General features: G+C 35.7%; 1 protein-coding gene and 1 long non-coding RNA gene across 4 annotated transcripts; both read left to right on the top strand.

Annotated features, from left to right (window-relative positions):
- Positions 1-2,444: 2,444 nt before the first annotated feature.
- On the top strand, positions 2,445-20,447 carry nfe2l2b (nfe2 like bZIP transcription factor 2b). 2 transcript variants are annotated; one of them, NM_001257183.1, is given in 4 exon segments: positions 2,445-2,586; positions 12,718-12,939; positions 14,470-14,631; positions 18,330-19,459. In NM_001257183.1, coding segments are annotated over 4 exon segments (1,524 nt in total). In that variant the 5' UTR covers positions 2,445-2,550; the 3' UTR covers positions 19,434-19,459.
- On the top strand, positions 5,528-8,232 carry LOC147843387 (uncharacterized). 2 transcript variants are annotated; one of them, XR_015493310.1, is made up of 6 exons: positions 5,528-5,572; positions 5,907-6,064; positions 7,019-7,151; positions 7,276-7,433; positions 7,551-7,646; positions 7,818-8,232. It is a non-coding gene; the product is annotated as an uncharacterized LOC147843387 (long non-coding RNA). The 2 variants fall into 2 exon arrangements; XR_015493309.1 differs by lacking the exon at positions 5,907-6,064 and having other exon boundaries at positions 7,818-8,033.
- Positions 20,448-21,359: the final 912 nt, after the last annotated feature.

Here is a 21,359-nt window from a genome sequence, read left to right as displayed (position 1 = left end):
AGGAAACAGCTGTGCTGATAAGGTGAACGCCGAGAAAACCCGACTGCTCCTCCGTGACATTGAGATACAGGTGATACAAGGTTATCTAAATTAAAGTACTGCAAATAAGCAGATATTATATCAATATCAATAAACACACATCTCGTTCTCTTGCTGTCCATAGCTGTGGTTTACTGATCAAATTAAAAACAGGCGAGGAGGAGCTGAATGATGCCGCAGTTTCCATATTAGATTTAAAAGGGACTGAGGCGATAATTTAGTGTACAGTTTATGAGCTAATCGCAAAAGTTTTAGGGGGGCTGAGTAGAAATGTAGGGGAAATATAGAAAAATAGGCCCATGCTGTAGACCAGGGGTGTCAAACTCATTTCCTGGAGGGCCGAAGCCCTGCACAGTTTAGTTCAAACCCTGCTCCAACACACTTACCTGTAGGTTTCAAACAAGTCTGAAGGACTCAATTAGTTTGATCAGGTGTGTTTAATTAGGGTTGGAACTAAACTGTGCAGGGCTTCGGCCCTTTTGGAACTGAGTTTGACACCTGTGCTGTAGACTGATGGTATTTCATGTCGTTCAACTTTAAAACCTTAAAATGTGAGCAGAATTACCTGTTTTGTCATCACTTTAGACATTATGCTAGAGAATATATGAAGATTTTAATTCATGTTATAGCATGTACTTTAAGCCTGTCATGAAGCCAACATTTTTTTTCCCAAGAGATCAATATAGATTTGATGGGTGGAGCTTCTAAAGCAAAGTTCTGTAATGCACTGACCACACACTCACACAGCCAGAGTGGACCACAGAACTTTCCCCGAGGAGCCATGGTCTGTGTGTGTATGTGTGTGTGTTTCTCCATATAAGTGTGTCCATATGTTGATTTAACTTGTGTAGGAATACGACTCAAAGGAAGCCTAAGCATGCATTTTAGATTTTCTAAATTCTCATTTAAAACAAAAATATGTATCTGACATTTGCTTCAGTCATTTGGGTTTCGACAGTTTGCTTGCAGTTGCCTTGGCTGTGATGGGGTTGCCTCCACACTCAGGGCCCAATCAGCTTCTGAGGTTCCCTGGGAAGCAAAACACATGTTAGAATTTATGTCCAGTCTCTGGAATAAGCTGACGTGTCTCCATGCATTAACAACCACAAAATCCTGCAACAGTGTTTAACAGAATCATGAAAATAGTTTACGCGACCTGTAATGAAAAGCTTATTTTATACAACCACAAAGATGTTAAAACAAATGTAGTTTTCAGCAGACTTTTTGTTAAAAGTTCAGAATCATGTATTGTTTCATGACGTTTCTTGAGTATTTATGACATTTTTGTAATCATACATATGTGCATTGTTCCATAAGATGTGGTGTATTTAAATCCACCACTTCTGTTTTCAAAAGCTTTAACAATGGACACTGACCTATATATACACACATATGTGAGTTTCTAATGCTAAGCTATTGTTTGTAACACGTAATCTAAACACTAAAATGTGTCCAAATTTGTAAACAAATGTTCTTATATTTTCATTTAAGACAGTTTAAGCCTGGCATCACTTTAAAATACTAAGCATGTCCAACTTTCTGTGCACACTTTCCTAAGTTTAATACTCTGCAAAAAAAAACTTTAACTAAAGGCTAAAGTCACTGCTGAATGTTTAGTGTCCGCTTACCTTTCGGCTGACCGGTGGCTCTTCTGAATGTGCCTCGAAACAGACTGAATGTACCGCTGGACCCCCTTTCTCTCTCTCTCTCTCTCTCTCTACGTCTCTAAAGGAATGTCGACGTGGAGCTGCCAAACGTGAACGTGTAGGGCACTCATGAACGCGCTCGTCGGAGACAGTTCTCTGAGCTCGTACCCTTGGCATAGGTGGAGTGGGCATGTCACTAATCACAGCTACCTGTCACATTTCGTGGCGTCTTAAAAGCGGAGGGGGAAGAAATTCTTAAAAGACTTACAACGAATGCTTCATTTAAAGATGTTAGACACATGTTATGTTATGTTATGTTATGTTATGTTATGTTATGTTATGTTATGTTATGTTTTATGTAAAGTAGAGCACGAGATGGGCAGTTTATCAAAAATAATTCCTCTAAGATTTTACTTGGCAAGTAAATTCACATCTTTAGATGTAGCCTACTTATAAGCACTGAGATAAAAACCAAAACAGGTAGCAATGTTTGTGGAATTTAACGTTTCAATGAGGTAAGACGGGGTGCTTTTGTTTGTTTAAACGTTTAAGATCAAATAATTTCATCGATATTGTTATCGATGAAGAAATAACGCTGTAAAGGCATGTAATAAATTGATAAAGGCATGTCTGACTGGAGTTGAAGGCTGTTATTGGTCGATGCTTTATAGTAGGCGGGTTTAAAAGCACGATTGGCTGAAGATCGTTACCGAATTCCTCATCTGCTTGTTGATTGGCTGGTGGATATTGTGGGAGGCTCCCATGTGTATTTGGTTCTGTTACACACGCGTGTCGTCAGATTTGATTCAGAAATATGCGCGCTGTCGTGTGTGTTGCTTCTCCATCATAACATCAGCTGGAAGACATGGACGACCTTTCAGCTCAATTTCAACACGAGTCGGTAAGTTTACAAACTTTGATAGCAAACAGATATACTTTGTCAAGCAGTGGGTTAGAGTAAATCCATATATACGATTAAACATTATATTAACTGGATTTTTAGAAATGATAATAATGTAGGGAATAAAGTAATGATGTTTTATAATAATGTAGTTATAATATTGTTTTGTAATCAAGTCATTAATATTAGTAAGAGTGATGATTAATAATAACTGTAGTTGTATGAAGCAACCACACATATTAATGTTATTTATTTTTCAAATATTCAGTGCTGTTTAACAGAGAGAGGATTTTTCTATATAATAGCTTTAACTATTTTCTAAAAACTAATTTATTTTGCTTTGCCATGATGGTAGCACATAAAATGTAACTCGTTATTTTGCAAGATATTAGCATTCAGCTTAAATTGCAACTTTAAGGTTTAATTAGGAAGGTGAATTAGGTTAACTTGACAAGTTTTATTAAGTTTTATTAAGCAAGTCATTGGACAGCAATGCTTTTTTTCTGTACCAAATAAATGTAATAAAACTAGAGGCTAATAACATTGACCTTAAAATATATTTTAATATTTTAAAACTGCTTTTTATTTTTAAAACAATTCCAACCAAACAGAAGAAAGAAACAAGACTTTCTTTAGCAGAAATTAATATTATTTGAAATACTGTGAAAATATCTTTGATATTAAAAACTAAACTTTGTTGAACGTCACTTGGGAAATATTTGAAAATAATTGAAATGGCACAGGGTTTCACAGAGATATTTTTACCTTCAACTGGATGCTTTATATGTTAAATGCATATATAATGAAAAATGCAAATCAGCACAAAAAATATTGCTGAGCATATAATTCTAAAGAATAATGTGACACTGCACACCAGAAAAGTCAGCTACACTATATATATATATATATATATATATATATATATATATATATATATTTATATATATATATATATATATATATATATATATATATATATATATATATATATATATATATATATATATATATATATATATATATTTGGCATGGGATGATAGCTGTTTTCAAGGTATAGCGTGGTTTGAGAAAGTCAAGGTATTAAAACTGCCAAAATTTTCTGCATTACCGTTCCTACACTGTAAAAAATAAATCTTAATCAAATTAACTTTATTAGTCCATTGAACTTATAATATGTCCAACTGACTTATACAATTAAGTTAGAATATGATTAACTTCGCTTAAAAAGTTACAATGACCTAAAAACATATGCTGTCGGGTCTAATTGATCGTATAGTTTTTACAGTGTACTGCTCCAAAATATATTAAATGTTTCTCAAAATATAACATATTGACTTCAAATGGGGGAAAAGTTTTTGTTTTTTACCCTGACATGTAAAAATAATATATTTTAGAACAGTAATCATATGTTATCCAAGGTTATCATACCGTCAGAATCTTACACCGGCCCATGCTTAATATACAAATAGCTGAATTTTCTGGTGTGCAATGTATATATTAACAATAGTTTAAATTTAATAATATTTCCCAATATTAATAAATGCAATAAATCATATATATATATATATATATATATATATATATATATATATATATATATATATATATATATATATAAACTTTTTTATTATTTTTTATTACTTTTTTACCAGTTGATGTAAAGTACACCTTTTCACCTGTGGTAAATCACCTTAAAAACACTGAGAATAGTAAAGCTGAAAAAATTCCTTTGTTATTCCTGAATGCCGGCCTGTATATGGGGAGTGGTGGGCAGACAGAATAGCTCTGGGGCTGTGGTCTCGAATGCTGGCGGAGGCTGTCATGAATCTGGCTGTCAGGTATTGAAGTGACTGGGTAGTTAAATAAACATTTGACTTTGTGCACCTGATCCAGTCACACCCACAACTGCACTACTGTTTCGGGCTGGGTAGCCATTTATCCCTCTGAGAAGAGTTAATTCATAAATCAACTGTCCTTTATGCACGCAAAGGCTCTATCAGTCTGTCTGCACTTTACCACAGTTGCATCATCAAAATCACCACCCAGCTGTAGGCGTGTGTACTCACCTTTCACTCAGCTCACCTTTATACCTTCTTTCTCCCAGTTATTCTTGTTCTGGATTTTTTTTGTGCGTGTGTGTGTAGTAGTATCTGATGGATTGTTTTTTTAGGTTGCTCTGTGAACTAAATTCGTAATCTCATGCGCAATCTGAAGCATTTATTTGCTTGCGTGACTCCAGTGAGAGGGCAAAAAGTTCAAGGCCTTCATGACCGACTATTAGAAACGCTTTGGGCTCTGTTTTGAAGCAATTTTAGCATGTATTCACAAAAAATGTGCTCACTCAGAAGTCTGTGGTGTAATGGCCTTTAGGTTCACACACACTAACAATGTGCACAAGACAATGTCCTACCTTCTAAACACCATTGCTAATATCTGTCGCTGATAGTGGTTTAAAATGATTGTAAAAAATATGCAGACCTGATATCAGGGATAAGTACAGTTTGAAATCTGACATCTCTGCTCATGGGCACTCATTCTGAATTCAGGTTCACTCATGCAATTACAGGACTATGTCAGCTATTATTTCTTGCCTGAATCTGATCTGAACTGAAATGAACTTGTCTGATCTGAACTGATCTGAACTGTTTCTATTTTCAGTGCCACATCTGCACTGTAAACCCTAATGCTGTAACTAATTAATTGAATTGAGTTCTATTAACTTAAATCATTAAAATTTGTTTATCTTAATTAACCTTGATGAGTATTTAGAACTTTTTCTTATTTTTGAGTTTGAAAAAATTTAATCTTTCAAGTAAGGTGAACAATTCTGCTGGGTTTAATTTATACAAAATGTCTCTTTAAAGTTTCATTAACTCAAAATCTGTCAGCCCAGTGATTTTGCGTCTGACGTCATCCAGGTTCACGTACGTGCTCATGCTTCATTCGTTTTTTTCAAGATGGCGGATCGGCCTCGCTTCACACTACAGTAAGTAAAATATTTACAAATCCAAGAAATATTAAATGTATGTTTTAATTAATATAATCACAGTAACAGTTCAATGTAATTTAGAGTTAATCAGGGTGTGTTTACATGTCGTACATTACAGAAAACATGTTTAGCCTCACTTGTTGCTAACTAACGTTAAATATTTTAAATCGGCAGATTACATTTTTTAAAAAAATTTAAATCTTGGCGCGAGTATGCCTTTTCTCAGCCTGTGCTGAAGTTGTCATGGAGACGCGCGCTCTCACAACCGCATGTCATGGCGCTGCGCTCTCCATCCAGTGTGTGAATGTGGTATTATCTTTGCAATCTGTAGGCACTTCGGAAACGAAAGGCGCAAGAAACAACATTAATCATAACTCAAATGATCTCCGCCTAAACACTTGCACACGCAGCTTGTTGCTTGCTGATCCATGTATGAGGATAACGTTAGCCTGACGGAGAACATTTAAGCTGCGCTCCTCACCTGAGCAGGTACAGAGCAGAGCTTCATTTTACACTACCACATTGAGGTAAAGTTGGTTTTATATTCATACATTCATTTAGTAACAACTTGTGACTCGCTCCATAAATTGTTTACCATGGTACTTTGTCTATTCGTTCTGAAATCACATGCAAGTATGACATGAAAACAATATTACACTAAATGCACTTTTTTTTGACTGAACAATGTTGTACTTTGAAAGTCATTGGCTGCTAATATGATTTCACCATTAAGAATATGCAAAAATTACCTTTCTGAAATTATATTATTAAGGAGAAAGTCTGAATGTGTAAATATAAAACTAACTTTACCTCAATCACCAGCACTGATCAACACTTAATATTTCCTAGCGCTTAAGACGACATCTCTGCATATCAATGATTACCTGATTAATGCGATCAGTTAAATGAGTTTAAATGTCATTTAGGTCAAATGTATTTTAAAGGTATGATAAAAGTTTTTTTTTTTCAATCTATTTTTTTAAATGTTTACTCTGGAGAGAATATAAACAGCCTAAAAAACAAAGTATGCATATCTATAACACATTAATACAAAATTATGTTATTAAATAAAATAATAACAAAACAAAATATTCAAGACGTGGTAAACAAGACATAGTTTTCTGATGTGCAAATTTTGTAGCTTAAAATATATTTATATCTTAAAAATATAAATATTTTAGTCTATATATTTTTACATCATTAGACAATAAGGTAAGTTTTGTTATTTCTAGCTTTTAAAATCAGGCCTTAAATTTCTTTGTCGTCCTATTCAGTTTTAGAAATTTCAATACTGTTTAAATTAAATCTGTGTTCATCAAATCAAAGCAACTAACATGATAATCAGCTCTATTGCTAACCGTTTTGGAGGTTAACGTTAGACATCATGCAATTTTACTACTTCCACTCTCAGCTAAATGACACTGTGACTTTGTGTACATACAGAATTGAAGGTCGGGTGTTGCTGACTACAGATAGGAACTACAAGGAAAGTGAAACTTCAGCTAGACCTTGAGTTCAGTTTACAACATGAAGATCCTGCTTTCAACATCTGATCAACACCTGATTTTCATCTGAGGTAAAAAATAGATAAGTAAATGAAACATAATAATAATATTAATACATTTTTTTCTAGAATTGTATATTTTGTGGTGTGGGTTTGTTTTATGAAATTCTCTCTTGTTTCTTTTTGCTGTTTGCAGAGTACCAACATGTTACAAATGAGAATTTTCCCCACAAATTCTTTGCACAACTGGACCACCACCTATTTAATTTGATGACAATTTCAAGGCAAACAGCATCCAAAACTGGCAAGACAGCAGATTCCCTGGCTAATCTTTTAAAGGTTTATAATGAGCAGGTATGTTTGGGGTCACGTTAAAGTATACATTAAAATATAATTTGAATTTTTATTTTATTTTATTTTTTAAATTGATTTAAAATCATTTATTCATCATTTATTATACTTGATTTCCAGGAACTGCATGATGTCAGTTCATGACGGACTACTCTTATCAGAGGTCTTTTGGTCTTGCTGCGTGAGCGTGACTTAAGATTCTTTAGGAACACCCTGGTAAGACTTCATTCATTCTTTTCACAATTAGGCATGTTTAATGAAAAGATGAAAGTTTTGAAAACTTTTACTTAACATATTTGTAATCACGAATAGTTGATGAATCTTATAATATTGGCTCAGTCATTTTGATACTGTCCTTACATTATTATCCTTGAATTATATTTTTAGATTGATAATCCTGCTGACTGAAGATGCTTTATTGGCCCTGCATTCACTGAGGGTCTCTGTTGTCCTGAAGGATGAATTGGACACCACCCACAGCACACTTCCAGACCTTTCTTGTCTTTTTCACATAATATATAGTAAAGGACTTTGAACTTGTGCAAAAAGTTTTGCTTGGCATGGATGATGGAAAATAAAAAGTCTTGTAGCATGGAAACCTTAAAGAATGAGTTGATTGTTTTTTTTTTTACTTAATAAAGACTGTCTCTGGGGTAGTAACTTCAAAACATTTATTTACCTTTAATTGGTAAGTATGCATTTTATTATATATAGGGATAGTTTGTCCAAATGTAAAATTCTGTCATTTACTAACTCTTCACTTGTCCCAAACCTGCTTGAATTTCTTGCTTCTGTTGAACTCAAAAGTTAAGTAAAGCTGACAACCTGTAACCACTGACTTTCTAATAGGAAAACAAATACTGTGGAAATCGGTGGTTACAGGTCTCAGCTTTTTTTTTTTTTTGGTCAAAAATAACCTTTTAAGTGTTTAACAGAAGAAAGAAACTCAAACAGGTTTGGAATAAGTAAATGACAGAATCATAGTTCAACCAAGACTGAATATATATATATATATATATATATATATATATATATATATATATATATATATATATATATATATGCTCTCCGTTAAACAGAAATTGGGGGAAAAAATAAATGGGGGCGAATAATTCTGACTTTAACGATATATATATATATATATATATATATATATATATATATATATATATATATATATATATATATACAGTTTCTGTGTAGTTTACACTAAACGAGTCACTTCACAGAATGTGCACTTATTATTTTTTTAACGAATGCCTTAAGACTAAGTTTTACACTTATTAATGTATTATTAAATTTTATCAAACTTATAGTTGTTTTTTCTTGAGGCTCTTATGTCTGATATATTTACATTGTGGGTAATTTTTTATTAATTTCAGAATAGTGTTCATTTTCAATCTCTTTATGTCTAATAGTTTTTATCGTTTTAAGACATTTGTAATTGCATAGGAGACAAATTTGAAAGTACTGTTGGACATTTTTTCTTTAAAAATAAATGTCTAAAATGGTGTTGTCTGTGTGTTCTAAATTACAGATTTATTTTGACAGATTTATGGGGTTTAAAGATTAAAATAATGGCTAATTTTATTTGTGAAACTGACGATGGAGAAGTTAATTTTAAAAAATGCTATCAAAATGTATGAGCTGGGTGACTAAGTATGTAAAGGTGAGATAAATAATTAAAAATAAGTTAATTGCTATTAAAATGTATGAGCTGGGTGATTTAAGTATTTAAAGTTGAAAGAAATTAAAGCAATTAAGTTAATTGGTATTAAAATGTATGAGCTGGGTGACTAAGTATTTAAAGTTTGGAAAAATTAAAACAATTAAGTTAATTGCAATTAAAACGTATAAGCTGAGTAACTTGGGTATTTTAAGTTAGGTGAAGTGTCTTGCATGAGTACAACAAACTCAAAACTTAATGTTTCTGTTTACTTAAAATAGATAATTTCATAACTTAAAAAATTTGACGTAACTGATTACCTCAAATTTTTTGAGTTTTGTCAACTTATTCGGGATTACAGTGTGTAGTTCGCACGGCAGATGTCATTGACGTTTGGAGTAGAAAGCACGCACTACAACATGTTGTATATCATATAGATAAGCTTCCTCAGTGGCAGCACAACCTCTGACCAAATTTATACAAGCCTCATAAACTCTTGGATTACCATTTATTGTAGCAAAAGAAGTGATTACATGTGATCTTATATCAATGGCTCTTAATGTTTTGCACTCCAAGGCACCTGATGATTCGCAACAGTATTTAAAGACTTAATGTACAGGATAAAGATAAAGACTTAATAAATATATATGTACTGTAAAACACAAAAAGTTTAGGTAACTCAAACCATTTGAGGAAATCAATTGCAACAAACCATTTAAGTTCAAAAACTAATTCTAATGAGTACGGTGAACTTAATCCATCTGAGTAAATGAAGCAATTTGAGCACAGTAAAACCCAATAAATGAAGAGAACTCAAACCAACTGAGTACTGTAAAACCCAATAAGTTAAGACAACTCAAACCGTTTGAGGAAACCGATTGCTACAAACCATTTGAGTAAAAAAAAACGAATCTATATAAGTACTGTGAACTTGAAGTAATGAGGTATTTAATTAACTCATTATCTACAACACTTAGTTCAAAACTTTTTTCAAATGAGTAGAATTAACTTTCAGTAAATTTTGAGTTAACTACACTCATTTCATTTGATAAAGTTCACAGTTGGGATTTAGAGTGAATATGTGTGTGTGTGTGTGTGTGTGTGTGTGTGTGTGTGTGTGTGTGTGTGCGTGCGTGCGTGCGTGCGTGCGTGCGTGTGTGTGTGTGTGTGTGTGTGTGTGTGTGTGTGCGCTACCTGACAAAAAGTCTTGTTGTCAATCCCAGTTGTAAGAGCAACAGATAATAACTTGACTTCTAGTTGGACATTTGGAAAAGAGGCATTTGTGCTGCCCACTACATCACAAACATCAGGAGAGGACAAATTATTCAGCAGGATAGCTTCTCATGCTTCAGCCTCCACATCAAAGTTCCTGAAAGCAAAGAAGATCCCGGTGCTCCAGGATTGGCCAGCCCAGTCACCAGACATGAACATTATTGAGGGTTCATTTATTGGAGTTAGATGAAGGAGGCATTGAAGATGAATTAAAAGAATCTTGATGAACTCTGGGAGTCCTGCAAGAACACTTTCTTTGCCATTCCAGGTGACTTTATTAAGAAGTTATTTGAGTCATTGCAGACATGTATGGATGCAGTCCACCAAGCTCACGGGAGTCAAACACAGTATTCATTCTTTTTCCACTGCACCATGACTTTATATTTCATACTGTACATTATTTCTGTTAAGTGACAAGACCTTTGTCTAAGCAAAGTCAGACCTTACTGTCCTAATTAAAACTCAAGGCATGTTCATATTTTATTTTGGTAAAATAAGAGTAATCTAGAGGCCTTTGCCTTTCATATAAGCCACTTCTACTACCAAATCATCAACTAGAAGTCAAGGTGTTATTTATTGTTTCTAAAACTTAGACAAGACTTTTGTCAAGTAGTGTATATATATTCTTTTGTTAATAAGAATATACCCGGTTAGATGCAATTTTCTTTTAATTAGCAAAAAAACCCAGATCATCCTTAACAACTTGTTAAAAAGAGCTTTTACAATGTGTATCCTGGTAACATTCGAACCAGTTCATCTTTATTTCTATATCGCTTTTACAATGTAGATTATGTGAAGCAGCTTAACATAGAAGTTCTAGTAAATTGAAACTGCATCAGTCCAGTTTCAGGTGAAGTTCAGTTTAGTTCAGCTCAGTGTGGTTGAATTTTTATTCAAGCAACATGTTGAAACATGTTAGCAAGGTGTTATGGCATAGTATTACAAGATGCTAATAGCATACTAATTCATGTTAGCATTATTCTGGTAACCTACTAACTCATGCTAGCAACGTGGTAGCTGAAATCTTGGAATATAGTTAAAAATCACAAGTGTTCCATACTAGTGTAACCCCGCCAGTCCTACACCACCCAACCCACTCTGAGCTGGTATCGAACAGGCAACCTTCAAATGGAAGTCGGTTGCTCTAACAAGGAAGCTAAAGACCACGGCCTCTAGCATTTGTCGCTAGAGCACTTTTACTCCAGAGAAGTGAGGTTTACCTGCACAGCACTTACTAGCTGGCCTCTGTTACACTCACCCCCCTAAACCTCACTACCATCCAGGTCACGGCACCAATGTCACCCAATCCGCTCCGAGCTAATATTGACCCGGCAACCTTCCGCATGGGAGTCGCTTGCTCTAAAAAGGAGGCTAAAGACCACGGCCTCTAGTGTCTGTCGCTAGAGCACCTTTAGAGGTCGGAGGAGTGAGGTTTACCTGCACAGAACGTACTAGCTGGCCTCAGTTACACTAGCAAAACATTGAAACATGTTAGCAGCATGGTAATTATTAGAAGCATCTAACCTGCAAGATACATTTCAGTGTTAAAACATGCTGGTAGCATGCTAATTCATGCTAGGAACATACTGGTAACATACTAATTCATGCTAACAATAGGTTAACAACATGTTAATTAATGTTTGCAGTGTGTTGAACATGCTAGCACCTAATACTGTAGGTTGACAATATGCTATAAAGCTACGATGCAGTATGTTAACATGTAATCAGCAAGCTTGAACAATCAGTGTTAGAAACAAAACAACATGGTAAACATGTTACCAAGGTGTTATTTTAATGTTAAAACATGCTGGTAGCATGCTAATTCATGCTAAAACATGCTGGGAACATACTAATTCATGCTAGCAATAAGTTAAGAACATGTTAATTCATGTTAGCAACTAACAACTAATACTGTATGTTGACAATGTTGTAAAAAGCTACAATGCAGTGTGTTAAAGTGTAATTAGCTTGTTTGAACAGTATTAGAAACAACCTGGTAAACATCCTAGAAATATTTTATTCAATATTTTTTAATGGCAACATGTGCTCCTTTTGTCTATTATTCTTTAGATATAGTTTTAAGGCATCTACTAATCCTAAACCACCCTCAACGGTTCTGTTTTTTGTTATGCTACCCCTGCCTGTGCTCATGTAGTCACATTACAGGTGTATTTGGCAATAAGGCGGCAGTCAGGCAAATGAATGCGGATGCAAATCATGCACAAAACATGACTGATATCACAAGAGTTCGCAGAAAGTTCATGCAAACATACTCCTATTATAATATGCGTGTATGGCCACACACAAACATGGAATTATCTGTTTTACATTATGTCCCTCTGTGTTTAGGCTGTGATTGATATTTTATGGAGGCAGGATGTGGATTTGGGGGTGGAGCGCGAGATCTTTGATGGATGTCTCCGGCAGAGGGAGGAGGAGACCATGAGAGAGAGAACAAGAGAAAGAGACTTGAAAAGAGAGAGAGAGCTTGAAAGGATAATGCAGAGGTTACAGAAACTAGACGAGGAAACTGGAGAGTGTTTGCCCAGCCCTTCATCTGTGAACTCTCAGGTAACCATTTTACTTCACATGTGTACAAAAAAACAACACGGATCCCTTAGTAAAGGCCCTTCACACTGAGCACCATAACGATGAATATATAATACAACAATAAATATATGTGTCCACACAGACAAATGATAAAGATCTGTTTATTTTTAGATTATGATTTTAATTCAGCTTTATCCCTTTTAACCAGCAGGTCTCCTCAGTGTTTTACTACTGCATCTGAACATATTGAGATAAGAGGTGTAATCAATATAATCAAACGGTGAATTTAGCAATTGTAGTCAGTTCCCCAGATTTTTCTAAGAAGGCAACACAAAAGCACTGAAACTAGCACTGGATTCTTGCTCTACTTTTTTTTATTTATTTTAATTAGCCAGCATCCCTACAGAAAATTCCAGCTTAAACCAGCCTAGACTGGTTTGCTGGTTTTAGCTGGTCAACCAGTCTGGTTTTAGAGGGGTTTTGGACATTTTCAGGCTGTTTTCCAGCCATGGCGCGTTTTGCACACACAAGCGTAGCGCGCCCACGTGAACCATACTCAGGCACACCTCTTCCAACAGGGCAAGGGCCGGCCAAGTGAGCCGTGCCTGAGCCCGATTTAGAGCACTAACACTTCTCAAACGATCCAGAAAACGGGCCTGGGCATGGTACGGATAGCATAGTGTGAGTAGGCCCTTACAGTGTGTACTTTCAGTGCTATGAGGCTAATGTAATGTTAGCATTTTCCAAGATCCTCTATTAACCTTAACCTGGCACCTTTAACTCTTGTCTATTGTTTAAGTTGACTACTCATTTGTTATGTTCGTGGCTGTTTTTGCACCAATGACTTTCATTATAACCACACTTTTGGTCTGCAAAGCCTTGACACCAAATAATCATGCATTTTTTATTATTGGTGGTTTACCTGGGCAAAGTCAGCTACAAGCAACGAAAGGGCAGTAAATTAAAGTATTGTTGAGTTTTTGACAATTTTCAAAGTATTTTCCAAAAATGTGTGTCAAAATAAGATTTGTCAACAAAAATCAATAAATTTGCTGAAACACCAAGAAAGTTGTGGCCAAATTAAGCCTCAAAAAGAACCCCAGAGTGGACGAAACGTCCCCAACAGCACACAAGGGTTAAAAGAGTTAGAAAGTTCACCCGAAAATGAATATTTACATTCACTACCACATTGTTCGACACTTGTATTATTTTTCTGCTGAACACAAAAGCAGATAGTTGTTAATTTTGGTAATCAAAAAGTTGAAAACTTACCCTTATTGTTGAAGTAAAGCATACTACAGAGGTCAGTAGGGACCAACAACGTTCGGTTTCCAACATTCTTCCAAATATCCTCTTTTGTGTTCATTACAAGAATGAAACTCAGGTTCAGAAGAAGTGGAAGGTGAGTAAATGATGATCGAATACTGTTAATACAGAAAACCCCACAAAATAACAAAAGTCTCACAAAATAAGACCCGCTCACACACCCACACACTTTCTCTTGTTCATTGTTGCTTACAGAGATTGTGTTTTTTTTTTACTATCCTTCAGGCTGTGCCTTTCTCAGAAATGTTACCCTCTACGATGTCGATTCAGTCTTCACCTGTTACCCAGAATCCCTTGTTGTCTGCCCTGCTGTTTTCTCAGAAGCCTCAGAAGCTTCCTTCTCAGAAGCAGGGTTTCGGTGAGCTGGCGTCGCTGCCAGATTTACAGGTACTTTCACACATGCACAATGCGAAAATCACACATGCTTATCAACAATAAGTTTATCATTTGAGTTATGGAATACATTTTCTTAGCAAGTTTACAGACAGTGTAACATTTAAAATTTTGTAAAATGATGTACAAATAAAAAAAGAGATGGGGGGCACTAGTGGTTAGCACTGTCGCCTCACAGCAAGAAGGTCGCTGGTTTGAGTCCCGGCTGGGCCAGTTGGCATTATTGTATGGAGTTTTCATGTTGTTCCTGTGTTTGCATGGGTTTCCTCCAGGTGCTCCAGTTTCCCCCACAGTCCAAAGACATGCAGTTTAGGTGAATTGGGTAAGCTAAATTGTCCATAGTGTATGTGTGTGTAAATACAAGAGTGTATGGGTGTCTCCCAGTACTGGGTTGCAGGGCTTCCGCTGCATAAAACATATGCTGGAATTGTTGTTGGTTCACTCCGCTGTGGCTACCCCTGATAAATAAGGGACTAAGCCGAAGGAAAATTAATGAATGAATGAATGAGCTTTATTATGCATAAACAACCAACTAGAGGTACATTATCCCACTTACTAAACTTGCCACAAAACTAAACAACTAGACACAAATCATTGACGCGACCTGTAATATTTAACTCTTAAATTAACATAAAGTTTATAGACACAAAAATGGCTGAATGCAACCACTGAAACTAATAACACAGGCCTATGCGCGTACTTCGAATCATCTCGACAATTAACGAACACGTTAATGACCACCGCACATGTAGAGGAACAGCTGACAGTGGCCATAGCAACAACAAATGGCAGACGATTGTGAGCTCACAAACGCATTTAAATCCGTAAATAAAGCGGCATGCGTCAAGTTTTCAACATGGTTTTAGACGCGATATGAGAATATAAAGAGTTAACCAGAAACAGTACAAGCGGTCACAAGTAACAAAACACAATAAATACATAATTTGCTAGCTATAGAAAACAAAAAGGCAATCATTTTAATCACACTCAAGTTACTTACACTTGTGAAATGGAGAAAAAAACTGATCCATGAACGGTGTACTGTAAAGTTCCTGTCAAGCTCTGACTAAGTTCCAAACATCAATAGTCTTTTCTGATCCTTCCGTGATTCCCTTGTTGTAAGCATATAAATTGCTGAAGCACTCGTCAGAAAAATGACGGGATCACAGCACAAGGCTGGGGCAATAATGCTGAGGTATTTTTACAAAAAAAAATTCAACCACTGACTCTTCACAGCCTTATATTTGGGTCGGGAAAATAACACTAACTTTCCCTCACACTTCAGAGCACAGCGTCTTCACGACATGATTCAGTGTTTGTGGGCGGGCCCGGAGGGTTTCAATTTTCCTGCGTCTGCATGCGCAACAAATGAGTGGGGCTTTAGTTCTGTATTAATGTCATGCCAATACAGCTAAAGACTCATTACCTTCACGATTCATTTGAACCACTCTGAGTCGACTCTTTAATAGACGATTTAATAGTTTTAAACATGGTGGACTTTCAGATTTTAGCCTTAGCTGCATATTTCACTTCACTTAAAGCTGTTACACACTGCATGTGTTGCACACTGACATTTTCAAAAACCCATAATAAGGGCTCTTAAAAACAAATACATATTCATGTTTATCTTTATTGCCGCTCCTCTTGATTGTTTGGCGTCGTCTTATGACGAATGAAATACGTAGGTTAGTGTAGGCAGCATTCAGACATTTTTTTCTTCAAATTTGACACATATTTCTTCTTTTTTGTAACATCAAAATAACATAACTAACATATCTCGGTAAAATTGTCTAATTTCAAATTCCTCCGCATATTATTTGTTCAACTCTGTGTAAAAATGTCTAAAGCAATACATACAATTTATCTAATCAGCAATATTAAAGCTTTTAAAGCAATAGTAATTAATCTGAGGTGTACGCTTATCTGAGATACCATGGGTTAATGTTTACAGTCACCATATGATAGCATGCAGGTAATGTCCCTATTATCTTTGAAAAGGACATTCCGACATATCACAGCTGTCTCTACATTAGCCTTGTCTGAAATGACACCCACAGCCCACATAGTCCTCTAAATCGAGGATAATTGCCGGGTAATACTATGTAGATTTAGATGTACATTTTAATATATTTTAAAATGTAACTCTTGCCTCTGATAATTAATTTTCAGCATCGTCACTTTAGTCCTCAGTGTCGCGTAATTCTACCAGAAATAACTCTAGTATGATTTATTGATCTAGAAGCTTTTTTTTTTTATTAGTATTATCAATGCTGAAAACAGTACTGGCATTTAATATTTTGGTGAAAATGGCAATTTTTTGATAGTTGAAGTGCTTAAAACAACAGCATTTATTTTAAATCTGAATCTTGTGACTTCTGTTAGGTAATGCATCCTAATTGAAATTAAAAAAAACTATTGAATATTAGTGTAAATACTTATATTTACCATCTAAGATATGCACAGTGTCAGGCTTTTGAATGGTAACTTGCCCCTTTTTAATCATGAGAATGCAGTTATCTTATTCTCTTATTTTTTATAAGCAATTTCTTAAAGCCACCATATAATAAAAATATGAAAATACCTAGAGCAATGGTCTCAAACTTGATACCTGGAGGGCCGCAGCTCTGCACAATTTTGCTCAAGCCCTTATTAAACACAGCTGATCCAACTAATCAAGGTGTTCAAGACATCTAGAGACTTTTTTCAGCATCGTCTTTCCAGTCTTCAGTGTCGTATAATACAGCCAGAAAGCATGTTAATATGATTTAATGACCAAGAAACATTTACTAATGTTGAAAGCAGTAGTGGTGTTTAATATTTTGGTGGAAACTGCAATTATTCTGGATTCTTTGATAATTGAAGTGTTCAAAACAACTGCATTTATTTATTTAAGACTGAACCGAACGTTTGTGCAGATGGTGATATTAATTCCTGTCCTGTGCTATTATGGAGTATAATATATAATCGTTTAATAATTCAGCCAATTTTTCTTCCACAACACGACTCGGGAGAAAACTGGGTTACTCTGGTCACATAAATATGTCCACTTCAGTTAAAAAGACAGGAATTTATTCTCTATTTGTTCTAATATGATTATTTTGCATGCATTTAATGCACATTTATGCACCGTGTCATATCACACAGCTCTTTCTGTGTTTTTTCCAGAGAGAAAAGATGCCAGTATACACTTTTTAAAACTAATCAGTTTATGCAAAGGTTGATATTAGTTTCTGCTTGTGTTTCCATATTAGTTGAAGCTTCAAAATTCTGAATCTAAATACATCGCTGTTTGTACCTTTTGTCAAATATAGTTATACTTTAACCAATATTTCATCCACAACACAATTCAGGAACAAACTAGGTTAATCTAATCACATAAATATGTCTACTTTAGTTGAAAAGACACTAATTTAACAAGCAATTTCTTCCCAATTTGTTCAAATATGATAATTTTGCATGTGTTTAATGCACCATGTCATATCACAAAGAAATATGATTATTATTTATTACACTGACCTCAGAATACATCGTGATTTGCGTTTATTTGTGAGACATGTTCTCGATTTTACAATTCTATATTTTCTGAATGATGCTTGAATTTAAATTAAATTCTGATGTAACACTATTTTTTTTGTTCTCAAGAACTTATTTAAAAATCCCTTAATTAAAAAAGTTTTCTTTTTTCCTGTTAGTATTATCTGGATGTCTTGGAGTCTGACAGCTCAAGCTTGCCCCTAGAGGACATCGCTGAAATCTGCCAACCTAACCTCCCCGATCCACATCCAGAAAACTCAACAGATGCTTTCTGCTGCGTCAGTGAACTCACACAAGCCATATCAGACTCTTTAACATGCCTGCCCTCTGATCCAGTAGAAGTCCTGGAAACATGCATACAGACACTCTCGGACTCTAGTAACTCTATGTATTCCCCCTCAAATGCAGTCTACAGCCCTGAGAGCGAACTCATTTTACCGAAAAGCCAGATAAACGATTCGGTCCTCAGTGAGTTTTGCTCTGAGCTGAACACATACACCATTAATGCTGACCAATTAAACATGGCGCCTGCCCAACAGACTCTCTCACAATTCGAGGAGCGCCACGTTATGCTGGGTTTTGATGACTCGGCTTCTGTGGGCTCTGTAGATTTAGAGACTTCCCTTTATGAGTCCTTAAGTAATGAACAGTCGGACAAAGACGAGCTGGAGAGCATCCAATCAGATTACACTGATCTGCTATCGTTGTCCGCAGACGCAATGATGTATGAAACTGTTACAAATGCACAAGAACAAACGCAAAAGACTAGAGTTCGCCGCGGGTGTCGTGACGAACAGCGAGCCCAAGCGTTGAGTTTGCCTTTAAGTGTGCATGACATCATTCACCTGCCTGTGGAAGCGTTCAATGAAGCCATTAGCACATGTAAACTCAACCACGCTCAACACACACTTATCAGAGATATTCGGAGGCGGGGTAAAAATAAGATGGCCGCCCAAAGCTGCCGCAAGCGGAAGATGGATAGTCTCTTCGGGCTCGAAGACGAAATCGAAGACCTGAAGAGGAAGAAAGATCAATGCATGGAAGAGAAAGAGAGGAACGCTAGAGAACTTTGTGAGACGAAAGAGAAGGTCGGGAAACTTTACAACGAGGTGTTCAGACTGTTGAAAGACGAGCATGGGAACTCGTACAATCCCAGAGAGTACAAACTACAGCTTAGCACTGACGGCACGGTTTACCTGCTGCCTCGTAACACAGCTCACAAGAACAAGATGTCAACAGGGGATTTAAATGTTGCTGTATAACAATTCAACGACTCTATCTGTGGTTTTATTGAGATGTTGTGGGCCTTATTTATGAACTCTTGATGACATACTATGAGCACTTGTGATCAGATTAGTTTATTTTATTGACTTGACTGACATCGTCATTCTAGCTTCTGGTTTTAATCATGCGTTAAGGCTACTGTCTAATTGAAATGAGGACTCTTATTTTAAAAACAGGGATTGTAAAAAGGAGCAGTCTTGTGAAGCAGGCATTCAAGGACAACTGCATAATGTTCACAGCTCTCCCGAATGTAAAATGTGAGATTATAAGTTTATTCTGTGCTTCCAAAAGAGACAACGTCTGTTTAGAGGTATATTTTGCCAGTTTAACAAATAAATATTGTGATATTTCCTGTGTTTATTTGTAAAGAGGCAACAAATACATGTAAACCACTTAAAATATGTGTTTAATGCAGGTTTATGCATCGTGTCATATCTCTCAGCTCTTTCGGTGGTTTTCCTAAGTGACTAAGTAAAAGGATGCCAGTACACTTCATAAAACTCGTACAGTCCTAGAGAGTACAAACTACAGCTTAGCACTGACGGCACGGTTTACCTGCTGCCTCGTAACACAGCTCACAAGAACAAGATGTCAACAGGGGATTTAAATATTGCTGTATAACAATTCAACGACTCTATCTGTGGTTTCATTGAGATGTTGTGGGCCTTATTTATGAACTCTTGATGACATACTATGAGCACTTGTGATCAGATTAGTTGATTTTATTGACTTGACTGACATCGTCATCCTAGCTTCTGGTTTCAATCATGCATTAAGGCTACTGTCTAATTGAATTGAGGACTCTTATTTTGAAAACAGGGATTGTAAAAGGAGCAGTTTTGTGAGGCAGGCATTCAAGGACAACCGCATAATGTTCACAGCTCTCCCGAATGTAAAATGTGAGATTATAAGTTTATTCTGTGCTTCCAAAAGAGACTATGTCTGTTTAGAGGTATATTTTGTCAGTTTAACAAATAAATATTGTGATATTTCCTGTGTTTATTTGTAATGAGGCAACAAATACATGTAAACCACTTAAGATATGTGTTTAATGCAGGTTTATGCATCGTGTCATATCTCTCAGCTCTTTCGGTGGTTTTCCTAAGTGACTAAGTGAAAGGATGCCAGTACACTTCATAAAACTCGTACAGTCCCAGAGAGTACAAACTACAGCTTAGCACTGACGGCACGGTTTACCTGCTGCCTCGTAACACAGCTCTCAAGAACAAGATGTCATCAGGGGATTTAAATGTTGCTGTATAACAATTCAATGACTCTATCTGTGGTTTATTGAGATGTTGTGGGCCTTATTTATGAACTCTTGATGACATACTATGAGCACTTGTGATCAGATTAGTTGATTTTATTGACTTGACTGACATCGTCATTCTAGCTTCTGGTTTCAATCATGCATTAAGGCTACTGTCTAATTGAATTGAGGACTCTTATTTTAAAAACAGGGATTGTAAAAGGAGCAGTTTTGTGAGGCAGCCATTCAAGGACAACTGCATAATGTTCACAGCTCTCCCGAATGTAAAATGTGAGATTATAAGTTTATTCTGTGCTTCCAAAAGAGACAACGTCTGTTTAAAGGTATATTTTGTCAGTTTAACAAATAAATATTGTGATATTTCCTGTGTTTATTTGTAATGAGGCAACAAATACATGTAAACCACCTAAAATATGTGTTTAATGCAGGTTTATGCATCGTGTCATATCTCTCAGCTCTTTCTGTGGTTTTTCCTAAGTGAAAGGATGCCAGTACACTTCATAAAACTCGTACAGTCCCAGAGAGTACAAACTACAGCTCAGCACTGACGGCACGGTTTACCTGCTGCCTCGAAACACAACACTCAAGAACAAGATGCCAACAGAGGATTTAAATATTGCTGTATAGCAATCAT

The sequence above is a fragment of the Danio rerio genome, chromosome 6 (assembly GCF_052040795.2).
Source record: "Danio rerio strain M-AB ecotype USA chromosome 6, GRCz13ab, whole genome shotgun sequence".
In the NCBI taxonomy this organism is placed as follows: Eukaryota; Metazoa; Chordata; class Actinopteri; order Cypriniformes; family Danionidae; genus Danio; species Danio rerio.
The sequence above is the reverse complement of the archived record's forward strand: the minus strand, read 5'-3'. Positions and strand labels throughout refer to the sequence as shown.